The sequence below is a fragment of the Telopea speciosissima genome, chromosome 8 (assembly GCF_018873765.1).
Source record: "Telopea speciosissima isolate NSW1024214 ecotype Mountain lineage chromosome 8, Tspe_v1, whole genome shotgun sequence".
Taxonomy (NCBI): Eukaryota; Viridiplantae; Streptophyta; class Magnoliopsida; order Proteales; family Proteaceae; genus Telopea; species Telopea speciosissima.
This window is the reverse complement of record NC_057923.1, coordinates 49,849,497-49,873,397: the sequence shown is the minus strand read 5'-3', so window position 1 is coordinate 49,873,397 and position 23,901 is coordinate 49,849,497. Positions and strand designations below refer to the sequence as shown.

The following is a 23,901-nucleotide window of genomic DNA, read 5'->3' as shown; positions in this document are numbered from 1 at the left end:
GCGCACTGGACACATGATCATGCATTATTAATGGAACAAATGCTCAACATGGAATCCAAGTTAATTCGGGAATATCAAGGAGAGACAAAGTCTATGATGGATCAGACAGAAATCTGGTCCCAATGTCATTTTTGTAAATTATTTACAAAACTATTTTGTAATATGAAAAAATAATTATTTATATATTTAAATTTATTTAAAATATTTTTCGGGCGTCTGATCACGATCACAGAATCTTTGAAATGAACTTGTACAATGAATTAGAGGTTGTCAGTTTTTTTTAATTACATGCTCTATAGCTCATTATGGGATATTGGATTAGTGAAAGATTTTATTTGCAAATTAAAGAGTTTAATTGTGCAAGACAGTTTTTAAGAATATTAAATTGGTTAATTATCTTTTTTCTTATGGCAATAACTAAAATATAATTAGATTATATGATTGCCCATAATTAAAGAGATAGCAATCCCTTTGAGATTCTACCTCTTCACACTTTAGAAGCAAGAGATGTTGTGCAAAATAGCAAGTGGACAATTTTCACCAAGTTGGCAAGTTACGATTTTGAAAACCTCACTCGCACAAGGCAAAAAAGCAAGTTTAAGTTTTAGAAACTAGAACTTGTCTAAGCAGCCCCACTAAGGAGAATTATATATTAAAGAGAAGGGGAGAGAGAGCTTCCACGTTTTATGTGGTTTTTCTCTCTCTCCTCTTCCACGTTTTTCTCTCCCTCCCGCTCCTTTGTGTGTGTGTGTGAGGTGCAAGTGCTTTTGGGGTTTAAGAAACTCTAATTGGGTGGTAAGTTGTGTCACTTCTAATTGCGTCTGATTGGAGCATTCAAAAAGTTGAAAAAGCCGATCCATCTTCTGCTCGAGTGTAGAAGAACTATTATTTGGAGGAGGAGCTTTGATTGCGGCTCTAAGATAACCAGAGCTTTCCCGTACTTTTTTTTGGATTCACCGTGGTTTTTCGAATATAAATGCAAAAGCGATGTTCTACGATCCGTTTCCGCTGTGCCATTGGTTTCAAACCAACACTTGTCATTGCGATTATGCATTACGGGTTTTGACGCACCAATGAGTTGAAGTTTTCCTGACTGTATATCAGTGTGCTGGATTCATGCTGTTTGATCATGAACGAAAGAGTTGCTCAACATGAATTCACTATTGAGGAGAGAAAATATCTGTGTATGATTGGACAAAAATCAAGATCCTATAATACTTTTATAAAGTGTTTAAAATTTGTTTTTAAAACTAATATTATTTATTAACATATTTTATTTTTTTTAAATATTTTGAAAATGTTTTTCGTCTAACCATTGACATAGAATCTCTGCATTGGCATATTCGAAGGATTGGGTTTTGGCCAGTAATTTAGTTGCATGTCTATAAGCCATTATCTCCTATTATTTTAATGGAGGGACTGGTATGCAATCAATTTGATTAAATTACGAATTTATATTTCTTTAAGGAGATAATGGTACTAAATTATCTATTATTATATATGTAATATTGTTAATATGATTAATTAATATTATATGATATTTGGGGTAGGATATCCATTGACATCCTACTTCTTCCTTCTTTGTAGCAACCAAGGATACTCGTCATTAATAATGACATTTGACATTGTAGGGATTGACAATGACACGACGAGATTAAGAATCTCAAGGGATTAAGAATCCTAGACACAGTTAGAAAAGGTAGCCCACTGTAAGTGCATAATCTGATCTATAGAAGAGAAGGAGGGTGAGGGAGCAATCAAAATCGCTCTCCTCCATAGGGTTCTCTCACTCGTTCTTCTCCTTTCGGTGAGATTTTAGGGTTTCTTGAAACCTTAAGGGAGAAAGTGTCAGTGTATGCATTCTTGACGAACACAAAGATTGCGTGAACATGTTCCTCTTGCGGTTCAAAAAGATAACATGTTTCCTCCAACTAAAATTTTGTTTCGAAATTGGAGAAAGTAAAACAGTGCAAAGTTAAAGGGTAAAACAGTCTGATCAATATTGACAACGGATAAACACTTGGAAAGAACTATGGCTATTCAAGAGTAGGTCCCACAGAAAACCCACGTGTCACTCCACATCAGTCCAATCAGAGACTGAGAACATAAGTTGAATGAAATAATCTTTCTATCCTTGGGGTTTTGAGAGGTCAACCTATTTTTTTTACTTTACATAAATACCCCTTGACTATTCTAAAACTACGAAACTCACACACACACATGGCGAAGTGCAGCGTCTGTCATAGTCTCTACGTCAACAATGCCAACGTCCAACCAATCGTCCAAAGTCCAACCCAAACTCCAATTAAATCTGTCCACGTGTCTTGCAAAGAAGATAGATCATCATCATGCTACCATATGATTGGCCCTTGATCCATCATCCTAAAATTGAAAGGTTTCAATTTAGAACCGTAACTGAAAATGAAACTGAAACCGACCGTTTAAAATTGAATTAAAGTAAATTGGTTCGACTTTAGTTTCAAAAGCTGAAATCTTTATTTGGTTCAGTTTCTAATTTTATGATTAAAACGGTTGAACCAAATTAAATTACCAAATTTTGAACCTATCAAGAGTCGAATAAAATTATATTCATTTTTAATAATGCAATCCAGGATGATAAATTCTGTTAGGTTTGATGTTTGAAAAAATTTGATGGATTACAATCTTAATTCTTAATGGAGTTGCTTGGAGGGTAATGATCTATGTAGTCGACCCCATTTAGTTGGGATAAGGCTGAGTTGTTTTTGTTGTTTTTATGATCTTCACAAATAAGGGTTTTTCTAAGGGTAAAGATCGAAATGTAGGACCAAACATGGACCTAAACCAAATAAGAAATCGAATAAAAATCGAAATCTAACCCATTCCAGTTATTTTTGGTTCAGTTCGATTTTTATTTCTACATTTTGTATCTTGAATTGAACCAAAAAACTATTTCGATTTTATCCCATAGTTGGAAAATCAGGTTTTCAAAAATACTTAGTGTATCAGCCTTGTCAAACAACTTGGTCAAGGTGACATTTTTCTCTTATTTTTTTAATACAATAAATATGTTTAATTAAGAAAAAATACAAAAAATATGGAGAGAAAAAGAAGAAGAAGAAAATAAGTGAGGAGACGAGGAGTTGAAGGGTCTACTCTTGTTTTAGAATATGAACTTACTATTTTACTGAACTCAATTTCTGAGTGAATCTACTTGACGACTTTTCTAAAAAATGATTAAACTCATCAAGTTTTTCATGACTCGAGTAAAAAATACTGACTCTTATTTGATTCGGACGATGTATAATTGAATCTCATCATTTTTTATCTTGATCTATTCTACACAACTCTTGACCGTGATTTTCCAAAATTTTGACTCGGCTCAGTCGAAACCCGTTTTTTCAACTATGCTTGATCCGATATAGTGATATACTATGTTTTGTTTCCCCCTCTCTCTATATCTCACTTTGTTGAGAAATAATAGTTAAAAAAAAAAAACAAAAATAAGATTAGCCAGGTCAGCCTCAGTGGGGCCAACACCACCGTCACCAGCCGCAGCACGGCACCACCAAAAGAAAAAATAAAACAAAGAAAAGTCCAAATGAAGAGAAGAAGCTTTGGGAGAAGAGCATATGGAGCCAATGGTTGCAGAGTGAAGAGGGCTTCATGAATTTGTTTGGCTTTTGTTTCTTTCTTGTTTCTTCTCTTTCGTAAATTGTTTACTCTGAAGTCCGAACTGAAGAAACTCTCATTTTAACAAATTTCCCTGAAATAGTATACGACACCGCGAATTCGTTGGCCTTCTTTGTAATCTGATTCTTATCCATTTCTCTCTATTGATCTCTCTCTTTGTTTTCTGGTTTTCTGTGTCTCGGCCATGGCCGAGCTGGCCCAGGCCGAAGTGTATTCGCCTTCGCCTAAGCCTTTACAAGTATGGAGAACAGTGTTAAGCTGGTTGGTGTTTTTCTTCCAAATCTTCCTTCAGATCTTGAGGGGAACACCTTCTATGGCTCAGGTTCTTTCTTATGTCGGACTTCGACACCCTTTGCTTACTTCCTCTTCTTCTTCTCCCTCTTTTAAGCCCTTGCCTGTTGTCGAACTCCCTCTTCGAGACTCGCCTTCCACGGATTCACAGGTATGCTGCGATGAGGATCTCGTTGTTGATGAACGGATCGAGAAGCTTACGGTACGTTCGATTTCTCTTGATTTGGAATTTTCTGACTGCTTTCATTTGCTTCCCTCTGAGCCCTTAGATATTGATTATGTTTCTCCTTTTCCAATTTTAATTTTTGCGCTCGAAGCCTTTCAATTTAAAGGAAAATATGAAGTATGTTTTGGCTTCTGAGTCCTGAATTTAATGCTTGCGCATGATGATCTCATAGCATTGATGGATTGTCGAGGCTAGAATTAAATTGTTCCTAGATACGATTTCACAATTGTTCTTCTTCATAACAATAGACAGGTTCTATCATAGGCAAAGTCTGGTCTCAGAGCAGTGCCCCTTCCCCCTCTTCTTTTCCTCCTTCTTTTCCCTTGGCATGTCAAGAAGTAGGTTACTCACACTTGGAACAACTCTTACGGGAACAGTGAATTTTAGGGGTGTTTGATTAATTCGTTTCTTAGGACCTATTTCTGAGAATGGATCTCAAGCTGTAAACTTGGGTCTTTGTTTTTCTTCTGCTAGTAACCGCACTCAATTGGCTATTAACATTATGGATTATTTAATACGGTAAGGACACCCTATACCAAGGATGAAAACAATGGATTGTATCTATTGGCTGTGGACATGAATATCTCTAGTCACGTTGGATTGTCAACTTATTAGTTTTGCTGATATTTTGGGGTGTGAGTTGGAGGGGTTGGCAGAAGAAGTACCTGAATTTACTTATGAGAAGTGGCTCTAGTTGGAATTCTGGATTGTGCAGTGGGAAGATTTTCCCAACAAATTTTCCAAAGTAGAAATTTATTTCTTTTCGACAACTCTAGGGCTCTAAGTCAACTACTTTTAAGTAATACACTTCATTTTGAATCAAAGGATTATTTTCTGCGGATCCATCTAATGCTACAATATTTTCTTCTAATACCTCCAATGGTTACATGGATGTTTTTAAAACCAGAACATATATCAGATCATTCTGACTTGGAGGATGGCTGTCTGACCATCTAACCTTCCAGTCCAAATGATTCATGGTTCTACCTGTCATGGGTAGAAAAGATAAAAAGGTCATAGTAATTATTTTATATATAAAACTCAGTATTTTAATGCAATTACATTTTTGTTGTGAATGGTTCATCATGTGGTTTAATACGTTCTGGTCTTAGTTTTCACTCGTCACAACTACATGTGTTTCAGTTAAGCATAAGAATTTCCATGTTCCAGGGGTCTGACCATGTGATTCAAATGATTCAATGGTGGACTGGGCAATCTGTTGATGACTCAATGATAGAGTCCATGCATAATTGTGACTTTGAGAAATTCAGCTTAGCATTTGATGACTTGAATGATCCAACCACAGTCTGACCCTTTCGTCTGAGCTTCTAGGAGAACACTACTCCTTTCTATTATGATTAACTAATATTAGATGTCCCTGAGCATTGTAAGCAAAACATGCAACAAACACAAAGGATTTCACCACACTCAAATATAAATTTCTACAAGACCTTTGATTGAACATATCAATGCTTTTGCATCTAGGGGTGGTGGATGGAAGTTAAATTATTCAAGGATTTCACCATGCAAAACTTGGAAGCCTCTGTAATCTAACTTTAGCTACTGCAAGAAGGGGAGAAGATGTGTCAAATTATTCAAGGTTTTCACCATACAAATCTTGTTGCGTCTGTAATCTAACTTTAGCTACTATAACAATGGATAAAGATGATCTTAACTTGATTTTGCAGTTTTTCATTTTTTAAAACGATAAAAGCAACTGCTAATAGCAATTTATTCGGCTTGCTGTGAGCTCTGGTAAATGGAGCACACAAATCATGCTTCACCATGAAATCTATTGTGGATAATTCTCACCACAAATAGAGTAGCTGCAGCTGGAAGATGATTATTTTTGTGCCCTGTGATAGTTACATACAGATTTTTCGTTCCAATCTTTTTTTTTTGGGGGTTAGGGCTAGGGGTGAATAATAAATTCATTACCAAAAGGAAAGGAAACAGAAGGGGAAGAAGAAAAATAAAGAATTAACCAAACAAACGAAGCAAAACTCTACACAGAGGGTTGAGGAAGGAAGGGGGGAAGGCCCCAAGAAACAACAATATGCGTTTTTCTTGGGGAGTCAACACAACAGGAGGAGGCGGATGAAAGCTTGCTTCTGACATCAAAGCCAATGGAGTCTCAAATCTGCTGGAAGAATTAGGACCTGGGAGACCTTTTTCTGAGATTACATTCCATCCAAATGTGGTTGATGGCAGCATGAAAGGCAAGCTTACCGAGAACATCACAGACAAATGAACAACCGGAGGACATATCCACCCAAATCCACTCTTTCAAGGGGAAAGATCCTACGGCTTCTTGGCCAGCATTTGGCCAGTAGCCCTTTCCAGGTAGTGGATGAGAAGAGCAATTAAAGAAGAGGTGATCCACATCTTCTAAAGCATTCCAACAGAGACAGCATGATGGGGAGACGTGAATCTGATGATGAACGAAAATAGACTTCATTGGGAGGCAGTTTGAGAGGGCCCGCCAAACAGTGAAGCTATGACAGGGGATGTAGAACTTGACCCAAACTAGCTTTACACCAAGGAAACAATAATCCAAGAACTCTGACGAGGTTCCAAGCCGATTTGGAGCAAAAAAGCCCAGAAGGGGAAGCAAACCAAACCATTAAATCTCCCCTACCCCTAGGCCTTCTGGGAATGGAGAGCAAGACATCACAAGCAACAGATAAAAGGGGAGAGGAAGAAACAGAGGGGGGGTGGGTGGGGCAGTCAACCTGGCTGATGACATCTGCAACTAAAGACTGCCTACTACGACCTGTGCTGCAAATAACTCTTTCACTTAATGTGTGAAGGAGGACCCCCATGGGATGTCAATGGTCAAGCTAAATACGGGCAGACACCATCATCAATGAGATAGGAAGCTTCAAAATCTTCCGCCACACCCAAGAGGCATCAGAAATGGAAGGAGCTGTCCAAATAGTCATTGCAAAGAAGCCATGAGTAGAACCAATCAAGCCAGATACTCTTAAACTTAAAAATGCGAGCTTCCAGATTAATTTGAGAATATTAGCAGAATTAACCTCTTTGATCCTCCTCAAGCAAAGACCTCCTTCATACCCGAGGAGATAGATAGCGGCCCTGCTAATAGGGTGAATAAATCTGGGGGATTCAGCTTCTTTCCAAAGGAAGGCACACATAAGGGACTCCAAATCTTTAATAGTGGACTGCGGTAATCCAAAAGCGCCAGACCAATAAATGTAGCAGGATTGAAGGACGTATCTGATCAATTCATGGCAATCGGCGTAGAAGAGAAGCGCTTCCTAATCTGCAGCCTCTTACACATAACATCTAACATGGGGGTGCAATGATGAGCTATCAATCTGTCCAGAATCAAAGACAACCCCAAATACTAACTTGGAAGTTGGCCAATGGAGTACCCAATCTTCTTGGCTAGACTAACCTTGACACCATCAGAGACCCTCGCGAGGAATAAGAGAGATTTCGAAGGGTTGATCCGAAGGCCCAACAACCCTTCAAAATGTTGTAAGCAGGACATGATGGCCTCAATCAAATCAATGGTAGCTTTCGAGAAGATCATGAGGTCATCAACAAAAGCACGGTGGGAAATGTTGAGAGCCTTGCACTTGGGGATGGGATAGATACATTGCTGATCCGTACTGATCTGAATGCTTCTGGAAAGGACCTCCAGAGCTAAAGTGAAGATCAGGGGACAGCCCTGGCGAATGCCCACTGAGGAGGTGAAGAACCCGGCTGGACTGCCATTGACAAGCACCAAGAATTTGAAGAATAGATGCAGTAATACACCCAATTGACAAAAACTGGAGGGAAGGCTATCTTGAGCACGAATCGAGAAATGAAGCCCCCATCTCAAAGAGTCAAAGGCCTTGTGGATGTCAATATTCAAGAGATACTTTCTGTCAAAATCTCTGACAAGTTCATTACAAAAGATGATGTCATCTGTGATACTTCTGCCTACAATGCATGCCGATCAATTGGCATTGACTAGAGAGTCCACTACCAACTTGAGCCTATTGGCAAGGACTTTGGTTCCTTATCTTTGTTTCAGTTGGTTATGAGTTGTGACAAATTCCAGTCAGCCAATTTACTGCAGTGCTCTTCAACTGATACAGAATTTTAGAGGGCATACAATTTGGCGTTATACTCAAGGAAAAGACCTTGACCTGAGGCGTAGGAGTTACATACCTTGAGGCTTATATGTAAAAGTATAAAGTGGACAAGTGGCGCCTGCTTCTTGTCTCAGGGGTCAAGTTGTGCCAAGGGGGCATGTACTCCAAAGAGAAGACCTCTACCTAAGGTGTAGGAGAGTTCCAAACTCTTGAGGCTTATATATGAACAAACAAAGTGCACAAATAGTGCCTTCCTCTGTCTCAAAGGTCAAGTTGTACTGAGCGCATGTACCTCATAAAAATTCTTGTCATGGGAAAGATATTTTTTATTTGTTTTGAAGAAACACTTAATGCTTAACATAGATTTTTTTCTTAAAAACCTCTTCTTTATTTGTATCTTTTGTTCTTACCTTTTTCTTTTCTTTTGCGTTAGAATATTTGTAACGTCCTGTGCATGAACACTTTCTGTTGCCACTCTAATGGTCTCTTTTCAGCCAAAAACAGACAGTCGGGATTAGTCCTCCAGATATTTTCTTCTTCCTCTCTGGCACCCGAGACCTTAAAAGCCGCTGGAGTTCTTCATTTTCTTTCTATACCACTGCCTGAAATCTTTTTTTAAAAAAGGCAATGATTGCTTCTCCATCACGATCTTCTCTCTGGAATTGGTGCTTGGAATGAGGTGGAGAAAGCAGTTGAAACTTAATGGAGAGGGGAAGGGAGGAAGAGGAAAGAGGAGTCATAGTACATTAGCAAGAGAGTGAGAGAGGGGTTTGAACAGAACTTTTTTTTTTTTTTTTTTGGGGGGGGGGGGGTTACCCATAACAATGATTCCAGCCTAGACCAGTTTTCTTGCTAGCCAGTAACACCAGTGATGCAACACTGCCCCCTTGCAACACTCACTGATGCAACAGTCTGTACTTTATTTTGTGAAATTTTCCTTAAATGGAGATCCCCCCTTATGGACCATGTTCTCATTGCTCGAACTGTGCCTCCAACAACATCCCACTGTATTCCTGAACAAGATGAGATCTCAATTGTAAAATAATCCTCACAATATTGAGAAAGAGCAGCCAAAGTGATTCTCCCCATTGGCCTTTGCTATCAGCTGAAGGTGGAGATTTCATCACAGTAACAGAATTGCCAAAGCTGAGAGGACAGAAAGGTGCAGATAAACATTGTAAGTTTGTAACTGTTGGATCAGCATCAGATGAAAAATCCATGGGTGAGGACAGTTTGTTGCAATATACTGCCATGCACAGTTCATTGCACCAAGATTAATATTTTTTGCTTCCTCTAAATGACGTTCTTGGTTTCTGTTCTTAACTGATTGCTATTAAAGAAACAACAACAAAATCATGCATTAGGAAGTCGCTGCATTCCTTGTCAAGAAAGGAAAGCCTTACCTCATACCCTGGCTCTTATAAACAGTGACTGGAATTATGATATTCTGTGTGTGTGTGTGTGTGTGTGTTTGTGTGAACTGAAACTGCAAAAACATGTCTTTCGCTCATGGTTCTGATAGACTTAGCTTGGCATGCAGGTGGTTGTGTGTGTGAACTGAAACTGCAAAAACATGTCTTTCACTCATATAGGTTCTGATAGACTTAGCTTGGCATGCAGGTGGTTCTTGACTTGGACGAGACACTAGTATGTGCATATGAGACATCTAGCTTGCCTGCCATTGTTCGTAATCAAGCTACAGAAGCTGGGTTGAAGTGGTTTGAGTTGGAATGTATATCCTCAGAGAAGGTCTGCCTTTACTAGCTGCTAATCTTATTTCTTTGGCTTTCCTATTTTGATGCATGAAGATATATTCTCTTTGCTGTAGGACTGTGATGGAAAACCCAAGGTCAATCATGTCACGGTGTTTGAACGTCCTGGTCTGCATGAATTTCTGAAACAGATTAGTAATTTCGCAGACCTTGTGCTATTCACTGCTGGACTTGAAGGTTTGCACATTACATTATTGTCTTCTTACCATTGATTTCACTGGCTGTTTTCCATAAACTAATCTTCTGGAACTATACAGGTTATGCCAGACCTCTTGTTGATAGAATAGATGTTGAAAAGCGAATTAGCCATCGACTTTATCGGCCTTCAACAATTAGCACGTAAGTCTTGCTGCAATTCAATGGAATTTGCAAGGGTAGGGTGGGATTCGAGACTTTGAAGCTACTGTTATTATAGGAAATGTGTTGGGGGAATTCTATAGTCTGAGGGCAGATGTTGGTTACCAATTCCTAAAATCTTCTATTGGATACATTTTTCCTATGCATCTTGTTCTATCTTCCTCTGACTGCATGCAGAATTTCTACTACGGTAGTGCATGCTTATGTTTCTTTATTCTATTAAATATCATAACGTCAAAGTGCAAATGGATATGGTCTCCATAAATGAAGTAAAGGGAGGCAAATTGATATGTTGTTTTTTTCTTAGTTGGCATCTAGATCATTTGGGAGGGAAGGAACCATAGGATGCTTTGAGGATTGGCAAGATGTACTCAAGAGGTGATTAAGCTGATTGTTGTGTGGACTATTAAATGGCTGTGTCACCTTGGGAAGCTTTTTCTGACATCTTTATAGACTATTTCAGCAGACATTTATCCACTGTGGCTTCCTCTAATGTGATCCCCAGGCAGATCCAACATGAGTTGGATCCTCCTATGCCCAACACCATCAAAATGATTGTTGGAAGTTCCTTGGGAAACCTCAGACCATCTGGCATGGATGGTGTTCCAAAATGAGGATGGGAAGATCCTTTATGTGTTCTCAGGTTCTATTGGTGTCAGTGATTCTGCCACCACCAAGCTCAAGGCAGCTTCAGGAATTGGAGCTCTCCATTTCTAGAGGCTGGTTGAACTCTATTACTGAAGTTGACTCAAGGTTGATAATGAACTGGCTACAAGCTTCAGGTGGTGGTCCCTGGGGACAACGATTAAAGTATTGGTATCGCGTATCTGAGCGGTGGGGTGATTTTAAGAGACGTATCGTATCGTATGATATACATGGAAATACACTTTTGGAGCAAAAAATAGTATAAATAAGCAAAATATAACATGCATCATGCATAAACACTAAAATGAGGAACAACGTATAGACAATTGCATTCAATTGAAAACCTACCTTTTCTGAGAACTTCTTCAATCTCTGATTTCAGCCACTTGAATGATCGAAAGAAAGGTTTGTTGGTTGAATCTGATTCGTTGTTGATGCTTCAATGTAAACCCCAAGTCAAAAAAGTGGAAAAAAATGAGACTGAGGGCAAGGAACGAGACTCTTGGGTGGTCATTTCCGCCTTCAGAACTCGTTTCTGAGTTCTGGAATGTGAACATGAGCTTTGAATGGCCTGTATCGCAATGTATCACAATGTATCGTGCCGTATCAGCCCATATATTAGCAATCCGTACCGATACTTTAATTTTTTTCAACCCCTTAACTTGTTGTATCGATGAGTATCGGTACGTATCGGTAGTATCATATTGTATCGCACTGTATTAGCAGATACAATGTGATACTTATCGATACATGATATTTTTCAAAAAAGATATGTAGCTCACTGTATCGTATCGATACCCTGTGATACTGATACGTATCAACTGATATGATACGATACGGTGTGATTCTTTAAACCATGCCTGGAGATATCTTTATCTAATTAGGAAAGCTAGGCATCTATGCTCTTGGAGGGATTTCTATTTTTTTGAGATTGTGATCAGCTCACTCCCTGACAGATGAATTAGCTGGGGGAGGGGAGGAAAATAGGATTCTTTTGTATTTGAGGTTTGTTTGGGCTCTGATCCTTCTTGTGATAGACTGTTTCTGTATCTTTAATGTTTCTTCTGTGATAAAATCTATTTTTACTTGTAAAAGAGGGAGGTGGGTGGGTGGGTGGGTGGGGGGGGGTGGAAAGAAATGAAAATTAATGGTGGGTTTGTGGACAAGGGAACTAGACATGCAATACCTCAGCTAAGCCTTGGGCCAACTATTTGGGGCCATCTACAGAAATCGTGTTGCTCGGTTCAACCCTATTCTGTTCGGTCATAATTGATCATCTGTTTTCACACCATTTGAATCAAGCCACCTCCATTTTGCACCATATCACTTGTTACTCGTGCAATCATCAGTCTTCGCCACATATGGCTGAGATCCTTCAGTTGACTTCTCTTATTGGTGCTATTCCTCATTGCCTAGAATTGATTTAGTTGTGAACCTTTCCTTCCTAGTCTTGTTTCTCACACATGCATTTATTTCTGAAGTGGCCTTCCTAGTCTTGCCTCTCCTAAGTCCCAACAGTGGTATGCATTGCTATGCTAGCCCTTGATACGATACAAGCCAAAACTATAAAGGAAGAAAAAAATATTTTTGTATAGGACTAAGATGACCTAAACAGTCGCGATAGAGTACAGCAGCAGCCGCTGCCACCGCCGCAGAGCAGTGACAGCAGCAGAAAAGCAGGAGAAGAAGGAATGCACCTGGTGGCAGCGGGCGACATCAAGTAGGAGAAGCCCTTGACTCCACCACATATTAATCCCCCGCTCTTTCCTCTTTTATTTTAGGTAAAGTTTCCTATGGTTGGTCCACCCATGGAAGCTTCCATGCACTGACCACTTAATGTGCCACATGGAAGGATGATTTGGCAAAATCAATCATTGAAGAGGAAGGGCATGGTCTAGATTATTTACATTCAATTTTCACGGAAGAACTCAATCATTTATTACCCATGTATTGGCATCTTTTCCTTCTGGTTTTAGCCATCCATTTATTTTTCTTGCCACATGGCCAACCCTGATTGAGTTCAAAATTGGCAGGTGATCAGGTATCATGGGATGTACCTTTACACAAAATTTGGGTTCTAAATGATCTGCCATGTGCAGATATTGGTTCCTACCACCTAACATCCTATGGTCTGACCTAATTACTGCTTATTTATGGGCGATACTGAAACTTTTTCTTGCCACATGGCCAACCCTGACTGAGTTCAAAATTGGCAGGTAATCAGGTAATCATGGTACGTACTTGTACACAAAATTTGGGTTCTAAATGATCTGCCATGTGGCAGATATTGGTTCCTACCACCTAACATCTTACGGTTGGACCCAATTACTGCTTATTTATGGTGTATTATGTTTCAAAATGGTAGGTTGCATCTATCCTAAGCTTATCCATTCATAACTTAACCGTATGAATGCATATCTTTAGTGTCTCTAATACTTATCCGAGATATCACTTGACACCTTGATCCCAACACCCTCATTTTAGGTGCATTTTTTTTTGCATCTATTTTACAAATTCAGTTTCATAAGGCACTATGGTCTTATAGCTGTCTTAACTCTTAAAAAACATAACCGATGGCTGTAAATGAATGCATCAGCCCAACAACATTCCATAATCACCTCTCCACTTAATCCACTTGTGGTAATTCTATGGAAACCTTATCTTCAATAACACCTCCCTCCTTATTGATCATTGAACCAAGACAATGAAAATTGGTCGGTGTGTATCTCTTGGTCATCAATCTTCATCCCTGTTCCTGCGATTGGTAGCAGATTTAATTTCATTGATGTGATAACTGTAATGAATAGGAACTTTAAGTACATCCAATATGGATCACCTCTGGTCTTCTTTTAGGATGGATATCCATGAATGCAGTTATTATGTCCTCATTTTTTCCTTAATTGTGTCATAGTAGAGCACCAATTCATTGAATAATGTCTCACATCCTCACATATCCTTTGATTGAGCGAGCCTCAAGCAATTTTTTCCCCATATGCTTCATCCATTGTGAAAGGGATCACCTCTTATACTTCTTCTGCTTTATTATAAGAGTACCTCGTTTCCAAGAGGTAAGTAGGTCAAGTGTAATAACTAACCCATTTTATCCCAAAAACTCAGGTAATATATGGGAAGATAAATGGCTTCCTGTTCTTCTATTTTGTTGCATAGGGTGCATCTGTTTGTTAGGTGAAAGCTGATTGATTGAATGTTCATCACATATAACCTGTTGGTCCCAGGACCCGCTAAAGTTTTTGGTTCATGAATTCAACTCCATTTTGACAAGGTGATACTTATGTTTTGTAAACCCCCCCCCCCCCAAAAAAAAAAAAAAGTTCTGTAGATGATTTTTCTTTATGTACTATTTTTTATGATGGACAAGAGGGTATATAGGAAGGTTTAGTCATTCTTGCACTTAATTGTTAGTGTCTTCTTTCCTGCCGTGTTAAACTCCTTCCAATCTTATAATTACTGGATTGCAAATGTGGTTCACCCAAGCTTTGGCTCAATTGGAAGTACTTAGTGTCTGAATGAGAGTTGTCAGATAAAGCAACCTAGCTTACCAATTCCTGTTAAGCACACTTCTGCATTTACTTGTAATCTTGATGAGTTTCGAAGCATAGGGTTTGGACTAGATTTGCTGTCTGTGTCCTTTTGGTTGCCAAGGACACATTGTGTTATCTGTCAAAATTGGAGATGAGATATTATTGATGCCCCTTCTTTTGTGGAAATTAATAAGGTTAATATTTTTCCCTCTTCTGATTGATCTTAAAATTGCACTCCACATTATTGGAAGTAGCATCTCCCTTACAGTTTTCCTACACTTGGTATGGCTCCAAAATACTTAAATTCTTACTTGTATCAATATATTTACTAGAAACCGGTTTCTTTTCCAAATGATCTTTCTAGGCACTCTAATATGGTCTTTCTGAAATAGTATGGACATTCCGACGATCTTTGTTATTTTTAGAGTTCTTAACTTAATTATCCTAGAAAGTGGCCTTAATCGACTTTCTCTGGCCTACATCGACAAAGTTTTTTATGTTTCATTTTTGTCTTAATCTGTTTGAATGAATATCTTCCAAAGTGTCATACATAAACTTTGTCCCACCATGATAGTGCTCCTTAGTATCACTTGTGTTGTTGCTGACATGCACCACAATATTTTTCTTCCATTGCTCTTCTTAGAAACGGTGCTTATCGGCTTATTGAAGAGCCTAGTAGCTAGGATAGTTTATCTCCCATGCATTTGCGAACCGGACTACATCTGCTCTAAAGTAGGAAGTTACATGCAGCTAATGAATGAGACAGAGTTTATGATTCTTTTGCAAGTTATGTACCTGATAAATGAATTGGCTGAATAATTTAGCTGATATATGATTGATCAACACTGTTCTGTGGGTTAGGGGTTATTTGTCATTTGTATTAGCTTTGGATGTGTCTTTGAAATTAAACATCTTGTGTGCATGAATATGGGGTCAAGATCCTGAGTTGAGAGGAAACTTTTTTCCTTTCTGAAAACAAATTGTGAGGAAACTTTGGCGTGAGGACTAACATAGGATGGATTTGCTTCCAAATTGTCACATGGTATTTTCTAGGCATCTGTTCTGGATTTTGGTACAATTTATCTATTTATTTAATATACCTATCCGTGTCTTCTTTCATGGGTAAAACCATTATCCTGCTTGAGGTTATCAGTAAGGAAAACATGCTTGATCTATGGGACTATCTTTGGGTCGTCTTAAAATATGGCTTGATGTAAAATACCTCTGCATGTTGATCTTCTTAATGGTCCATATGTTTCAGCTCCTTCCTCCCTGCATTCCCAAATGGACACACTTCCCCTTTGCTATAAAGTTTATGTACTGTGAAGGGCCATGATGATGGAAAAGTAAAATTTTCTTCTCTTTCCCTTTCTATCATTGGTTGAGGCACGCCACTTGACTAACATAACCCTGGATGTTTTTTAAATTTTGAAATGATCCAGGTATAAGTTTACCTTGTTTGAAGAATCTTCTGGCTTTGCTTGAATCAGGAAATACCGGGAACACGTGAAGGATCTGTCTGGTATATCGAAGGATCTCTGCCGAATTGTTATTGTTGACAACAACCCATTCAGTTTCATATTGCAGCCAGTGAATGGAATACCATGTGTCCCGTTTTCTGCTGGGCAGCCTTGCGATGACCAGGTACCTTGAAGTATCAGGCTAGTCCTAGACCACTGAGAATTTATAGTTTTCTTGCTCCCTTAATACAGGTTTTCTAATCATTTTCTTGCCAAAAATTCTGATCAGTCTTTTCTGCATTCAGCTTTTGGAGGTGCTTCTGCCACTCCTTAAGCGACTATCTTTGCAGAAGGATGTAAGGCCTGTACTCTATGAAAGGTTTCACATGCCTGAATGGTTTCAGAAGCATGGGATCCCTATTTCTGAGCTATAGGTACAGATGATACATTGGAAAGCTTTGGTCCTCAATAATCAAATGTCTGCATGGAAGCACATCCCTGAATCTGCAATTCAAGTACAATTGACAAAATTCCCGGATTTGCTAAATTTGTTTGCAAGTCTGCATGTAGGATTAATTTCTAACCATGAATGTAGAATGGTTATGGCTCCAACTGCTCATGTGATATGTTTCTGTAATTACATGTTGTGGGTTTTTGGATAGTTGTACTTTGTCAAATATTATTGTTGTTAAGTGTTTAAAGAATAGGAAGGCTAGGCATTCATTGTAATTGAATATTCACCTAAATGGTTATTGATGTACCAGCCTTGTATTACATTTACTTTAGAATGCAATATGATATGGCTTTGGAGATCCCATAATTGATTTCCAATTCTGGGGAATTTCAACTTTGACAGTTGCATTTAATGACCTTGCAGCAGTATATCAGATTTCTTTTTTGGGAAAGAGGTCGCTGCCTGGGCCTCTAGAGCTTGCACTTGTGTGCTGGTCAATGGGAGTGTGTGTGTGTGTGTGCGCACGCGTAAGCATCGCCTTTAACATTTTCATGCCCTTCTGGTCTATGCGCAGGAGCCACACGACCAGGTAACGTTCTTTTCTCCTAAATTATACTATTCGTATTGAAAAGAGAGAGTTTGAGATTTTTCATAGCAGTTTGATCAACATGAAAAAGAAAATTTATAAAAAAAGATATAACAGCAGTGTCCAAAGGTAACATTGGCACTATTTTTTTTTTTCTGTATAGTTTAGTAATAACCAAATTTTTTCGGCTTTGAGTTAAATGTTAAAGCACATGTGCAATCTAGTAAAGATCTTGATATCTTGTATACTCAAGTAATTACCCTTTTTTTCTCTCTCTTACTCCTAGGTAGCACTTCAAATTTGACAGTGAAAGCATGGTTTTAGTGCATGTTACTGTCTGATATCTCGTAATGACCAAAAGAACTTTTTAATTTTTTATTTTACAGCAAATTTGGACAGATATCATCTGGTACGTATTGATATTGACTGTGATTAATCTCAGATCTGATCCAATACCGCATAAGTATGGTTTTAGTGCATGGTATCGGATTGGGTATCGGCATGGATCGATTGTATAGGACAAATGTACACTTGATTTTCCATAAAAAACAGGTTTTTTAACCGTTTACTCCTTTGTGCTGTTTCACTGATACAGTATTGGCAGAGTATTAGGATCAGTGATTAGCAAAACTAATACGTATCAAGTAATATGATACCGATACCTCAAACCATGGGTGGAAGGGAGGACGCAGAAGAGGGTTCCGAGTTCCGGTGCCATGCACATGGCACGGTATAGAGACATGATCCTACACAAGGGCAGGAGATTTATCTTCGATGTCTACACTTTTGCCACGTGTAATGAGGACCCCACATCTGCCAATAACGTTGTTTTATTTCAACTCCACCTTAGGGGTGCAAGTTTGGCCTTGTCGGCACAAACTTGCCCTGGCCGGCCCCGAGTCCGAATAGGGCTTGGGCTGAGATATCTTGGCCCTGAGGACGGGTCAGGGCTGAAAATTTCTAGCCCCGAGTCAGGGTTGGGTTGGGCCAGGTTGAGGCCTTGGGTTGGGCCAGGTTGAGGCCTTGGGCTGAGCCTAGCCCGGCTTGATCCAACCCGACCCTATTTTAAGCTATACTATAAAATGTATATTGATATAATTTATATATTACAAACTGTAAATGTCATCCATATTTTGTTATATAATATATTATATATGAAGATAATAAGGTATATACATTTTGTTATAGTGGTATTTTACCTAAAATTGATAATTTTCTCCCTGACCCAGTCCAGCCCGTGCATCTCCCTTCCCCCTCCTCATGATTAGGACCAATCAAGGACAGCCCAGCCCGACCTTGAGGGCGGATCAAGGTTGGATTTCCAGGCCCTGAATCAGGATCGGGTCGAGCCTAACCCTAGCTAAGGGGAGTTAGGGTTGGACTAGGGTTTTATAAAGCCCGGCCTAACCGGACCCTGTTGCATCCCTACACCACACCATTTCTTCCGTGTGAGTGAGGGAGGCATGGTTCTCTCGTAACTCTCAAGATTCTCAATTACACGACACGTGGATTGGAAGGGGTGGGCTGTATACAAACTGAGTGACTTTTAACCGTTGGGGCTGGATTTCCACCATTTTCAAATTCCTTTTCTAGTTCACAACTCACTCTTCTTAGTTCTTTCTCACGGAATCCCTACTACTTAAACTCTGCCTCTGCAAATTTCTTTAGTACACCAAAACCCAGTGAAGCAGATGAAGATCAATCCAACTTGTGTCGCCAGTACCTTCACCTTCATCGTCTTCCTCTTCCCATCCCTAACCCATGGCCTCGGTTCAGCTGCCACCATAGCCATCATCTCCGGCACCAACACTGTTTGCGGCATCGCCGCCGGGATCAACTTGCAGACTATCATCTGCTATCGACAAAGTGACCATAAAACAATTTTGATAAATCCATTGATCTTCTTCTAAGTGATCTCAGGTGGTGATGAATTCTTCTGTGGCCTAATTTCAGGTAGATTCACTTTGCTCTGTTACACTTTCCCTTCTAATCCCAGTTTCACAGGCAAAATAGTCTGCAACAATAATAGCGTTAGCTTGAGGGATGCAACGGTCGGGGTATACCATGTTTGCGTTTTAACGAACAACACTGGAGTCGCAATGTGCTGGGGATTGGCTGAAAATAGCTTCCTCTCACCATTAGAAGATGAAAACTTTTTGTCTATTACATCGGGAGAAGGGTTTTCTTGTGGGATTTCTGAGTAGCACTAGAAGGGTTTGATTTTGGGGGGACAAATAACGTATCTACTACAGGTCTTGATTACCAATTTGGGGATTTCTCAATGCACAATTTAGATGCAGGGAATTCTCATGCTTGTGGATTTAACATGGATGGGCTTCTCATTTGCAGAGGAAGAAACGCTACAGGGCAATTGGGAATCCAGAGATTTTCGCAACCATTCGAGTTTTCTGTGCTGGCATTGGGTATAATCCATAGTTGTGGGATTAGATTATGGGTTAAGGAAGTTGTGTGTTGGGGAGGAAAAGGAGGATTTTCAAATAATGTGGCGAAGGGTATTTCGTTTGAGAGGATTGTGGCTGGTACATGGTATTAACTATATGCACTGGCGGATTCACTGGGCAAGGGGTAGTCAATTAATAACCCTTATTTGTAGGAATCCATTGATCCTCCCAGCGATTCACATCCATACATTTGCCAATCCGATAGCAAAGTCCTGAATGCTTCAACTTTTGACCTGCAATTATACTTCTCCATCCCCAACTTGGATCATCTCCCTCTTTAGCTTTGAGAAAGGATGTTTTAAGGAAAATAAATTGCTTTGAGGGATTGGTACAACAAGCTATCATAATCATTCCATAATCTCCAAGCAACCCTCGACAACGAGGTAATATTGTGATTTGCCGGATCACGAAATCTCAATCCTCCTTTCTCCTTAGACATACACGTACGATCCCATGACACCCTATGCATTTTGGGTCGTCCATTCTTCTCACCCTAAAGAAATTGGCAGTTTTTTGCAGAAATTGTTTGTAATGTAATCTGGGTAACTGGAAATGCATATATGCATGATTTTGCCATAGATGATACAACTGACCTCAATAACACTTCCTTCCCCGCATGAGATAACAACTGAGACTTCCAACCTTGCATTTTGTTTTCCACCCTGATAGAAATGTCATGGAATAATGAAGCTTTAGATAATCCAAAGTCAATCGGCAAACCCAAATATTTTTTTGACCTTGAATCATAAGGTACTTTTATTATCTTGGAGAACCATCTTTTCATCTTAAGATGTGTATTAAGGGAGATACAAGACTTCTTAAGATTTATAGATTGCCCTGCAGCCATACAATAAACCTTAAACCAATCCCTTAAAGTACAAATTTCATGTAGTCTAACTTCAGAAAAGAAAAGACTGTCATCGACAAAAAGTACGGATGTAATCGGTGGGGCATGAATACACACCCTAGTATCACAAAAAATCGCCATCAGTCTCAACCTTCATTAACAAACAACTTGAGGCATGCGAGCATAAAATAAAAAGTACCGATGACAAAAAGATCACCTCGTCGGATACCCCTGGATGGAATCATAGTACCCCTTGGTGCACCATTAATAAGAATCTAGTAGGAGAGTAATGCAAGCCATGACTAGTTGGACTCATTGAGAATTGAACCCCATTTTTAGAAGCATTCTCTCAATAAACATCCACTCAAGCCTGTCATAGGGTTTAGACATCTTGTATTCTTAGTAATCAGCAAAAACGGTGGTGGTTTTTCTTTTAATATTTTACACCCGATGTGGCTAGATACTGTTCAATACTTATTGATATCGATTGTGACCAATACTAGATCGATCCAATACCGTGAACTAAAACTATGGGTGGAGTCATGGTTTTAGTACATGGTATTGATCACTTGCAAAACATTGATACGGTATCGGTTGTATCAGACAAATTTGCCTCTGATTTTTCTTAAATAGCAGATTTTTTTTGACTATTTACCCCTTTTTCGTACCGTTTTATTGATACAATATTGGCATAGTATCGAGATTGGTGACTAGCAAAACTAATATATATCGCCGATACGAGTCATAGTTCTCTCTTAAGTCTCAAGAATCTCAACCGTTCTCAGTTACACGACACTTGGATCCGAGGGAGCTTATGAGTATACGAAACTGAGCGGCTTAGCCGTTGGGGCTCCACCATTTCAAATTCCTTTTCTAATTTACAACTCATTCTTCTTACTCACTAAATCGGCAAATCCCCACTACTTTTAAACTCTGTTTCTACAAATCTCTTAAAGCACACCAAAACCAAAACCAAAACCAAAACCCAGTGAAGCAGATGACGATCAATCCACCATGTGTCGCCATTACCTTCACCTTCATCGTCTTCCTCTTCCCATCCCAAACCCATGCCCTCGGTTCAGCCGCCACCGTAGCCATCATCTCTGCCTCCGGCACCGATACCGACACTGTTTGTGGCATCCGCATCGGGTCCGGCTTCCAGAGTACCTTGCAGAGTATCGTCTGCTATCATCAAAGAGACAATAAAACAATTTCGTTGATTCAAATCATCACCTTCGAAGTGATCTCAGGTGGTAATGAATTCTTCTGTGGCTTAATTTCAGGTAGACGCGCTTTGCTCTGTTACTCTTCTCCTTCTAATCCCAATTTCTCACGCATAATAATCTACAGTAACGATAGCGTTAGCTTGAGGGATGTAACAGTTGGGGTAGACCATGTTTGCGCTTTAACGAACAACACCGGAGTCGCAATGTGCTGGGGATTGGCTGGAAATAGCTTCCCCTCACCATCACAAGATGAAAACTTTTTGTCTATTACATCTGGGGAAGGATTTTCTTGTGGGATTCTGAGCAGCAATAGTAGGGTTCGATGCTGGGGGAGTGATAACCCATCTGCTACAGATCTTGAATACCAATTTAAGGATTTCTCAATGTACAGTTTAGTTGCAGGGAACTCTCATGTTTGTGGATATAACATGGATGGGTATCTCATTTGCAGAGGAAGAAACGATACAGGGCAATTGGGGAATCCAGACAGATTTTCGAAACCATTCGAGTTTTCTGTGTTGGCATTGGGTATAATCCATAGTTGTGGGATTAGATTATGGGATAAAGAAGTTGTGTGTTGGGGAGGAAAAGGAGAATTTTCAAGTAATGTGACAAAGGGTATTTCATTTGAGACAATTGTGGCTGGTACAGGGTATACTTGTGGAGTAGTAAGTAATGGTTTCAATTTGATTTGTTGGGGAGCTGTGTGGAATAATGAGAAGGTTTATGTTCCTAATTTTCCTAGGATTGCTCCAAGTCCTTGTGTTCTTGATAACTGTCCCTGCAAACCATATGCCAATTCCGGAAATATTTGTATGAGTGGGCTTACTATGTGCATGAGATGCTGTCCTAAGATTTATATTTGCTTCTGAGGTATTTATTTCAGTATGCATGATTTTTATTGATTAAATGTATGAAATAATGAAGTAAAAGCTGTTCATGCTTAATTCTCATTAGTCAATTACTCGTGTTTCAAGCGATCTGATTTGGTATGTTGATTTTTTTGATGTGATCAGATCCGTCGGATTAGAAGATCTTACGGTCACGTTTGATATGGTATGGCTGTTATGAACAACTTCATCTCGGGTTTAATTGGATCGTTAGATCGGATGGCAATCGATCTAATGATTCAAATACAAAATGAACAGATATGTCTATTCAGAAGAGGTGCTTCACTTCTATAAAATAGAAGTGCAGTGTTCAAACGATCTCTCTCTCTCTTGCAATCAGTGTCTCTCAAAGAAATTCTGTGTTTCGTCTTTATTGCTTTATTGAGGCCTGAAGGTGAAATTTGTCATGTGAGGACAAATATCTCCTTTAAGATAGCGAGTACGCGTTCAAAGCAAATTACAATTTCCTTCTCGATTTGATTTTTTCCAACAATACCTTGGGTGAGCCATGAATTAATTGATCTTGAGCAAATGATTCACTGTACTTGGTGTCTTGGGCTGTTCAATCTGTGACATCGTGGACGTACTTCGCACGGTTTCATGGATCCCTCCTCTCCCATTTCCTCTCCTGAATCCTCACAGTCAAGGTTGATGAAATCCATTTGGTGGATGAGGCTCCAGATCGTTTCATAGTTTTAGACTCGTATTTAACAACTTTAGAAATTAACATGCATGTAGTCTTATTTTCTCAAACCTTAAGAAGATAAGTTTATATATATTTGATAATTCAACAGGATCTTTTACAACTGTTGGCCTACCATTTTCGTGAGGTATGATATAAAGGGAGAAATAATCGTCTTTTATCTTTCAAAGAGTAGAGTAGAAAAAAGCTATCAATGAGTATGAGTATAATTAAATAAGATTATTTATACTAGAGTTTTTATTGGTTTTATTCGGTTCGGTTTTTCATTCTGGATATTGTTTGGTTCAGATTGATCCTGTTTCAATCGATTCCATCATACCCCAGTCCAAAACTGTTCTAATAAGGATCGATCCGTGTTTTCAGCTGGTTTGACCGATTTGGGCTAGGTTTTGACAATCCTATTTGTAGTTGAAGGAAAATCGAATCCAAAAACTACAATTTGGATCCTCTACTGCCGAGCTGCCCGGCAAAACTGTACTGCCAAAACACAGTGAGGCGTACAATAACCGCCTTACCTCTCTGCCCGAGTGGGGGTAAGGCGATCATTACACACCTCACCGTGTCTGGGCAACACGGTCCTACCGGGCAACTCAACAGTAGAGGATTTGGATTCGAAAAACTAACACATGAATCATACATGGTACCCTTTTCCCATTTTGTTC

The 23,901-nt window shown here is 39.3% G+C and overlaps 2 protein-coding genes across 2 annotated transcripts; both read left to right on the top strand.

The window, feature by feature from the left end:
* Positions 1-3,770: 3,770 nt before the first annotated feature.
* LOC122638382 (CTD nuclear envelope phosphatase 1 homolog) lies at positions 3,771-16,800 on the top strand. The gene is made up of 6 exons (XM_043831310.1): positions 3,771-4,165; positions 9,916-10,044; positions 10,124-10,244; positions 10,325-10,406; positions 16,102-16,255; positions 16,377-16,800. The coding sequence occupies exons 1-6, from the start codon at positions 3,857-3,859 to the stop codon at positions 16,503-16,505; spliced, it is 924 nt and encodes a 307-aa protein (XP_043687245.1). The 5' UTR covers positions 3,771-3,856; the 3' UTR covers positions 16,506-16,800.
* A 4,788-nt stretch (positions 16,801-21,588) lies between these two features.
* On the top strand, positions 21,589-22,518 carry LOC122672398 (putative serine/threonine-protein kinase-like protein CCR3). Its single transcript, XM_043869880.1, has 2 exons — positions 21,589-21,703; positions 21,792-22,518. The coding sequence occupies exon 2, from the start codon at positions 21,850-21,852 to the stop codon at positions 22,516-22,518; it is 669 nt and encodes a 222-aa protein (XP_043725815.1). The 5' UTR covers positions 21,589-21,703; positions 21,792-21,849.
* The last annotated feature ends 1,383 nt before the right edge of the window (positions 22,519-23,901 follow it).

Coding starts and splice junctions, on each gene's coding strand:
- LOC122672398 (XM_043869880.1), top strand. CDS start 21,850: ATGTGCTGGGGATTGGCTGGAAATAGCTTCCCCTCACCATCACAAGAT.
- LOC122638382 (XM_043831310.1), top strand. CDS start 3,857: ATGGCCGAGCTGGCCCAGGCCGAAGTGTATTCGCCTTCGCCTAAGCCT. Junction 10,045..10,123: donor AATGTATATCCTCAGAGAAG/GTCTGCCTTTAC, acceptor TCTTTGCTGTAG/GACTGTGATGGAAAACCCAA. Junction 10,245..10,324: donor ATTCACTGCTGGACTTGAAG/GTTTGCACATTA, acceptor GGAACTATACAG/GTTATGCCAGACCTCTTGTT.